This window comes from Montipora capricornis, chromosome 3, assembly GCF_036669925.1.
Source record: "Montipora capricornis isolate CH-2021 chromosome 3, ASM3666992v2, whole genome shotgun sequence".
In the NCBI taxonomy this organism is placed as follows: Eukaryota; Metazoa; Cnidaria; class Anthozoa; order Scleractinia; family Acroporidae; genus Montipora; species Montipora capricornis.
Window position 1 is genome coordinate 51,009,115 of NC_090885.1, and position 8,089 is coordinate 51,017,203.

An 8,089-nucleotide genomic window follows, 5' to 3' on the forward strand; every position below is an offset into this window, starting at 1 on the left:
ATTTATACTGGACAGAAATGTTTGAACATTTTTTCACTTTTTGTAGATTGAATGCGATGGAAGGGACTCGCACACCAGCCAAAAGAGCGAGACATTCCGAAGATCAAGAAGGTACGTGCAAACGTATGAGCGCGACTTCTCACCTGAGATTATTCATGTTTATTTCTTATGATTTGCATACCTCACGACCTCACGCGCGTTTTTTTTTTCTTGTTATGTTAATGCCAGGTCCATTAACTTCAACTCCCTTGGGAAAAGGCAGAGATATTCGTGATATTTCTTTCATAAGTACTGGCAGTCGTGAAGAGTAAGTGAAAATTGCATGCTCTAAATTTTGTAACATCTGTGAACTACCCAGTTGTATTCAACATATAATATACCCCAAATCCCTGGTTATTGTGAGGGGCACGCCAGTTCAGCAATCTGGATTTTATGGAATTTTTATGCCGTGAAAGTCAAGTATTGGCTAAATGCAATCAAAATAAACATAATTTCCATAAAACACTTTTTTGTGGCACGTAGCAACAATGAGTATTCACTATTATAATAATAATTATTATTACCTTGTGTCTGTAATGAATTTTACTAAATGTTTGTGGTTCATCGTGTGTTACAGGTCACACTCATTTATTGATGTTACTGGTGTTGCTTCCAAAAGTCCGCTTGCTGTAAACGAATCTTGCAAGATAGTTGATGACACTGTAATCATTGACCATGAAAGTGACAATGATCATGACATCAGTGACAGTGAGAGTTCAACCACATCGTCAGAACAAAGTTGCGATAGGTACATGGTGAACAAGTAACGTAAAAAATTGTACAGTAAATGGCATTCATCAGCAGTTACTTTAACACTGACTGGAGGAACAGTGAGCCAGATTAATCTATTTTCCACTGGCTAATTTGAGAAGAACACAACGAATTTTACCAAGCATCAAATTTTTTTGGCAACAGATTGATAATTTGTTTGTATGTCCAACCAAGTGACCATTTTGGCTGAACAAAATAGCTAGGTCAGATGTGTAGTTGTGGGAAAATTATTGCTATTATCGTTGTTTATTTCATTTTTTTTTTTTTTTTTTGGGAGGGGGGGGGGGTGGGTGGGGAGTTAAAAAATCTTCTCTTCCCTGCTTGGTAAAGGCGTCATTCAGGATTAGTTAGTTTTTGGAAAGTAAGTCTTGTTTTTGATTTTGGGAAATGTTTTTTTGTAATGATGGAGGCACTTGAATATTGTAAATAGCTAACATGACGTTGTTGTTGTTGTTTTTTTCTTAATGTTATCTCAAGTGATGTCGAAGATGCCTTGAAGCTACTCAATGAAGACCTGACTATGGCAGAGGATGACAGTGGTGATAGTGAATTTGAACCACTGTAAGTATAATTCTACAAGATAGATAGGAGAAAAACAAAGAAATAGTTAAAGAGACAAGAATAATTATTACAGATATTCAATTGCATTCATACATGTAACAATATTCTTGAATATGTATAATAAAATTGCCAAACAATATACTGTTTTCTTTATTAGAAGATTGTTTCATTGTGGATTATGTAGCTGTTGGCTTTAATACTGTGCTTGTTGCGTTCTTAGTGGAGACGACAAAGGCTCTGAGAGTGAAGTTGATGAGTTGGATGAGACAACTGTGTTGGAATTCACACAAGTGTCAGCCGTGCCTCTGGAGGGTGGAAGTTTGTCAGTCCAGCAGCTGTCAACATCACATGTTGGACAGTCAGATAAATAAACTACAGATTCTCTATCAGTGTGGACCCAGACGGCTTTTGAGCAGATAAGCCAACCATTCGTCTCAAAGCACCAGCCTGAGTATGGTCCTCATAAACGCTTTTCAAGAAAAGACGAACAATTTCATTATAAAGAAGAACTTGGCCATGTCAAAGGAACCAAAGTAATCTGCTCGTTGGATTTGCTACTGCAGCAGCTTGCAGGGCCATGCAAGTATCCAGGATGCATTCATGTGGCAACTGTTGAATACTCTCTGTGTGGCACTTGTGCAGTAATTCGTTGGAAGTGTCCATCAGGGCACAAGGGACGGTTTTGTACTTCAGGAGATGCAAATGGCATGTTGTCCAATAACCTTCAAACAGCAGCTGCAGTTCTCACGTCAGGAAACAATTTTTCAAAAATTGAAAAATTTGCAAAGCACCTAGGACTCAAATTCATTTCAGCTTCAACTTTTCAGAGAGTCCAGAAACTGTATTGTGCCCCTGTCATTGATGAATGGTGGGAAAATATGAGAGAGGAATTGTGGGTGCAATTTGCCACTGAGGACCTTACTGTTTGTGGTGATGGCCAGTGTGACTCTCCTGGGTTTTCAGCCAAAAATCTCTGCTACTACGTAATGGAGATGATCACTGGTTATGTTATTGAAATTGAAGTTCTGGACAAAAGACATGTTGGGTTGAAATCAAGTGTAATGGAAAAGAAGGCCTTGAACCACTGTCTACAAAGACTTCATAGGGTCTTGAATGTTATTGAAGTTTGCACGGATGCATCATCCTCTATCAAGAAGCTTATGAGTAAGTTCAAAATTGTATGGTGAGGGTTTGGCTTCTTCATAGATGGTTTTTTTAAACAAATTGCATATTGATACCTGTCAGGTTCAAAGTTCAAAAATGCTCATTTGCTGTTTAAGGGAAAAATTGAAATGCTTTATTGGATACCCAGGGTTACTCTTGCTTTTCGGTTGAATGATGTAAAGTACATTGATGTTGGATTAGAGAATCTACATACATTTTGAAGTATGACAGCTGTTATCTTTCATGTCAGTGATGTTTTTTCATCATTTCAAATTTTCAAAACCGACCCTCAAATGAAAGTTAAAACCCGATTTTGTACAAAATTACTGCCTTTTATTGTTGCTTGTGTGTTTGCCTAGCTGATGAATTCAAGACCCTCTTCCACTCCCTTGATGTCTGGCACAAGGCCAAAAGCATACGCAAGAGTATAAAAAAGGTAGTGGAATGTGAAAAAACGAATTTGCTAAATATTCCAGGTGCTTCAGTGTATTAACCTTCCTTCAACCCCTTGAATGGGAATGATAGCCAGAAACTTTATTATAGTGAATAATAGTAGAGAATTAGTTTTTGGTTAAGTCCTCCCCCCCCCCCCCCCCCACACCCCAATACAGGGACTGGGGGTAAAATCCAAATGTGACATGACTGATAGAAAACACCCCTTATGGGTGTTTTTGTTTTTTCTAGGTAGCCAGTACCAAAGGTAATGATAAAGTGGGAAAGTGGTCAAACCAAATAATAAACCACTTCTGGCATTGCTGTTCAATTGCATCAAAATGTGAAGACACCAACCAGGCCCTTGAAGCAATGAAGGTAGAAAGTTATAATTAATAAAGTAACTATTTGAGAGCAGCAGGTTTCCTCATGTCTATGACTCATGCCATACAATGCCAGTCAAGGTCAGCCCATGCATGTGCACTAATATTCCCCTTTAGTGAACAAGTGTTTTGTCACCATGTGTCAATTACCTAATCACGACAGTGAAACATATTATTGGCTTATTTCATAGGACAAATGGCTAAGCCTAATGCATCATGTTTGTAATGAACATGAATGGACCACGGGAAGATGCGACCATGAAGAAATGGAGCCAGGCGAAGAACACCCACCTTGGTTTGACCGGAGGGACCATGACTTTGAAGTATTACAGAAAATGGTGCTTGAACCATCTCTACTAGATAGCTTCAAGTACTATGTGAAGTTCAGGTAAATGCTTTAGTTAGATGAGTACATGGTGATATTACAATTACGTTCAGCTGATGTTTATTTTTGGGGGTGTACTTTTAGTTTACTTTCAGCCACAGCATGAATGCATATTTTGCAAGACAAAGACATTAAAGTCCTCAATAGTATCCTCAGGCACACAGGATCTTTGCAATGCCTCAACAGCATGTCATTGGCATATGCTGCAAAGAGAAATTCTTACAAGTATGTAATTAGTTCAGTTACTTTTATTGCACAATTAGTAGATAAACTTGAATTTCTCGAATTTCTTTAGTTTTCTTGCCAATGTATTTTTAGTATGTAATAATAATAATAATAATAATCATAATAATCATAATTAAATAATAATAATTTTGTAAGTTCAAAAGCAAAGTACAACTGTAACTGTTGAATCCAGGAGGGGGTTTACATACATGTATGTATGTATGTATGTATGTATAGAAATTATAAATTTCTCTTCTCATGTTGAAACATCTTTGAAGACGAGAAATAAGAAACCAAATCTATTTGTAACCATGTAACACCCTCCTATCTCTGTAACAGGTACAGCTTTTACAAGGCAAGAAAGCAACTCGCAGCTATAGATTGGAATTACCATCTTAACAGAACAGTTGCCGTGGGATTGAAAGGGGGAGAAGCAAGATATAGCAGGAAATATAATCAACGCACCAAAGAGTGGAACACACGGATCATAAAAGTAGACAAGGATTATGATTGCATTCCCATCCTCATGGCCAAAGTTGTTCGTCGCCGGATAGAAGATGTCTTGCATATAGATAGACACGTGTAGCGCCAACCATTGCCCACACAGCTCCTGTATCTTCTAAGGAATTGTGTGAAAGACATCAAACAAGGTTTCAAAAAAAGAAATAAGTTATCAATGCAAATGTCCACCCCAGGGAAGGGGAGGGGGGGGGGGTACTCTGGGTTTTAAGTGACAGGGATGATCAAAGCAATTTTTGGGGTTTAAAAGTTTTGATTTCGGGGTTGTTGCTTTTTTTTGGGGGGGGGGGGGGGGGGTAGTAAAAGTTTTGCAAGAAGTTATTTGCAAAATTACATATCTTTTGAAAAAAAGGAACTTAAACTATTAACGCCTCCTAGATTTTCTGTTAATTTCGCTACAAATGACCTACATTTTAGCCACTACATGTATTTTAGTGCGGAATTTTAAATAACACTAGCTAAAGTTTTCATGGATTGCCTTCACCACAGCAAGTCGTTTGCCTTGTGAGAGTACAATAATTATTATTGTACCTTCTGTTCTCTATAAATTTAGTAATGAAAGGAAACAGGTTGTTGATGTAGAATAAAAGGCTGTAATAAGGATTCATAAATCAAATACATAATTTTAGCTGGTTTATCACACATTCTGTCGTCATTCAGTTTTGGGTAATACCAGTAATATCATGTACAGTAAGAGTGTTCAACGCTCCTTGAAACCCATGTAAATGCCTGTAGAAGATGGATAATGTGCACGGATTTCCCACACAACACAAGATGCCGCAACTTTCCTCCTTCCCTTGCCCAAATAACCATGCTTATCAAGGATGTAATGGCGATAAGCTGCCTTTCTAAAACTTCTAGTGCTGTTGTTTTGCCTATCATTCCTGATATCAGCACTACTTTTATAGACAGTTCTATATAATTTGAATCTTGGTTTTTTCGCATCACAATTTTTTTTCATACAGCACACTTTCTCCACCTCCAAGGGCATGTTGCGGCAATTCCCACATACACACCACTCGGGGCGTGGTCCTTGTCTCTGCATAGGGATGGGTTGGGGTGGTGGAGTTATTGCATCCCTAGCTTCAGCTGCAGGACTGTGCACCTCAGCAATGTCATCCTCATCATTAGCATTATCCAGGTCATCTTCCATAATAAGCAAGGAGTCTATGTAGTCCAGACTTCCAATTCCCCGTCTCAGGCTTCTGATACATAGTTTCTTTATGGTTGCTGAGTCAAGTGTGTTGATGAAATCCTGCAAATTATATAGAATAACATTTATTTGGAATAACAATCTTAGAATCTGAGATCAAGAGCAGATCCATAGCATCTCCAGTCCGTCCTTCTTGTTCATTTATGTGACAAATATAGATTAGTAGGGTATTGGTATCTAGAACTATAGCATAATAGAAGATTGACAAAAACCTGAAGGCCCACAGCCATAAGGGATAGTGACCAGTTCAGGAGCATTTTACAACACAGTCAACATTTTCTGCCGGTCTCCCGAATTTCGACAGGAAGATGAAGACATAATAAAAACACATACAGAATATAAGTTCCTTATATACCCTGATTGTGACAATTTTTTTTTTTGTCATATATCGTACCCCTTTCGAGGTCCTGAGATTTGTATAAACACGGTTGTAATTCAAAGTATACTGAAAGCGTTGAAAATTCTGGGGCAATGATTGAAATGTTACCTTGACCTGTTGGTTTTCAGCAACACGCTCATTCTCTTCGCTTGGGCGTTGAGTGGCTTCGTTGTTCCTGACAGGGTTCGCAGCATTAGCCTGTTCAACAACAAATTATTATGTCTATGAGAAGGCTTCTAATTTCAAATAATAATGAACATACGCTAGCAAGTTGTTTTAATTTCTTCGTAATTTTCGATGACAACAAAGCTAAAATCGTGGGTAATAATAATGTTGAGTTTGATTTGCGTAATGTTTATACCCACATTTCGAAATACCTTTAAAATGCCTTGACCATTTTCTTCTGACTCGAGTATCACTAACACAATTGGAAATCGACCTAAAGACTTACATATAAAGATGAAAGAATTCTCTTTTTTGTTAGTTAAACTATCTCACCTTATTTTGGCTGGGTTTAGAAGGCCTCCCGCACCGACAAGCGTCAATACATAAACGGTTCGCTCCTCGACAAGGGCAACCTCTTGTTGAACCCTCCTTTCTTCGGGTCGAGCAAGCACTCTTGCAATTACATGGGTTTGGTTCCTAAATTTTGAAAGTAGAGAAACTTTAAAACGCAATTAAGCCAAAGCAAAGCAAATCAAAATCACAGAGTGTTTCTCACCTCGAGCTCCACTGATTCTTCGATCCTTTCCACTTCGCACGTGTCACTTGTCACAGACGTTTCGCCTTCCCTGGACATGCTCATCGGTAAATTATCCGTGATATTAAAGAAAATTAATGCTCTGCTATAAATTACACTCCACAATAACAAGGAAGATGTACATTTACTTCGAATCACGATGTTTGAGGATTTGCCGACCGGATGCGCCCGTGTTGTCGTGATATGCAAATTAGCAGAGAAATGGTATCTAATGCACATGCGCACCAGCTGACTGTGTCCCTTTAAATCTGTCAGTTTTTGGTGCTCATGCACTACTTCTATGAGTAAAAATGAGGAAAACAGTACAATTTTACAACTACTGAAGGCTGTATCATCACAACATTTTGATGGTTTAAACAGCATTTTCATGGTTTCAACACCATGAAAATGCACTAGAATATTATTCATGGCATCATAAACCTAGTGGCCACTAAAACATGAAAATGGCCTAAAAATGCCATTAAAATTATCATGGCCATAATTTTTGGTACACTTCACGATAATTTCATGGGCCATGAAAACCAAACCCCATGAAATTCATGTTAAAAGGACACCATTAAAAGTCCATGAAAACAACAGCCCTCCATCCCGGAAAAATCATGGGTTTTTCATAGCAACAAAAAGCCCGAAAAGTATGGCATGAAAAAACCATGAATTTCTCCAAAATAATGATTTTATCATGGCCATGAAACGTACCAAAAACCATGGGCTTTAAAATTCCCATTATTAAGATTATGAATTTCCCATTAATAAGTAATTAAATTGCTCTGATTATACCCTAAAAATGCCATGAGAAATTCATGGCATTTTCATGTGATTTCATTTTCATAGTGACAGTCAGTTTGATCTAATTAAGGTGTGGTTAATGATGTAAACCGAAATAATATGTACAGATATATTCATATCTGTATAAATACAACTTCATATATAACTATGTAATACTTAACTATTAAGAAAAGGAAAGTTACGATAACATGTTTTGCCATTTCTTGTACAGTACTGTGCAAAAAGAATGCAAACGAATTTCGCTACTTTTCAACGAAATAAAACGAGATTTCGGGCGAAAAGAATTTTCGTGCGAACTTCCTCGAATTTTCGAAATGCCTACTGTTTCAGTAAAAGCGAAAATTCGTGTAACTTTCGCAACGGCCGCGCGAATTTTTAAGCGAAATTTCGTTGCGATATAACGAAATTTCGAGTGCTTGTCGAAAATTCGCAGTGAGCATTTGCCTTTTACATTTAAGTTAACATTCGAAAA

General features: G+C 37.7%; 2 protein-coding genes and 1 long non-coding RNA gene across 3 annotated transcripts in view; 2 read left to right on the plus strand and 1 right to left on the minus strand.

Moving 5' to 3' along the window:
• LOC138040497 (uncharacterized) overlaps positions 1 to 3,028 on the plus strand; it is a 3,318-nt gene extending 290 nt beyond the window's left edge. The window contains exons 2-8 of the mRNA XM_068886216.1: positions 47 to 111; positions 229 to 307; positions 617 to 787; positions 1,288 to 1,371; positions 1,592 to 1,689; positions 1,762 to 2,535; positions 2,895 to 3,028. Coding sequence (XP_068742317.1) covers positions 47 to 111; positions 229 to 307; positions 617 to 787; positions 1,288 to 1,371; positions 1,592 to 1,689; positions 1,762 to 2,535; positions 2,895 to 3,028 — 1,405 coding nt within the window. The remainder of the gene's footprint in view (positions 1 to 46; positions 112 to 228; positions 308 to 616; positions 788 to 1,287; positions 1,372 to 1,591; positions 1,690 to 1,761; positions 2,536 to 2,894) is intronic.
• A 121-nt stretch (positions 3,029 to 3,149) lies between these two features.
• Positions 3,150 to 3,954, plus strand: LOC138041447 (uncharacterized). The gene is made up of 3 exons (XR_011130828.1): positions 3,150 to 3,345; positions 3,542 to 3,738; positions 3,892 to 3,954. It is a non-coding gene; the product is annotated as an uncharacterized lncRNA (long non-coding RNA).
• Positions 3,955 to 4,901: 947 nt separating this feature from the next.
• LOC138040498 (P2X purinoceptor 7-like) lies at positions 4,902 to 6,438 on the minus strand. The gene is made up of 3 exons (XM_068886217.1): positions 6,433 to 6,438; positions 6,180 to 6,269; positions 4,902 to 5,734 (listed from the first exon to the last, which is right to left on the minus strand). Exons 1-3 carry the CDS (start codon positions 6,436 to 6,438, stop codon positions 5,180 to 5,182), a joined length of 651 nt encoding a protein of 216 aa, XP_068742318.1. The 3' UTR covers positions 4,902 to 5,179.
• Positions 6,439 to 8,089: the final 1,651 nt, after the last annotated feature.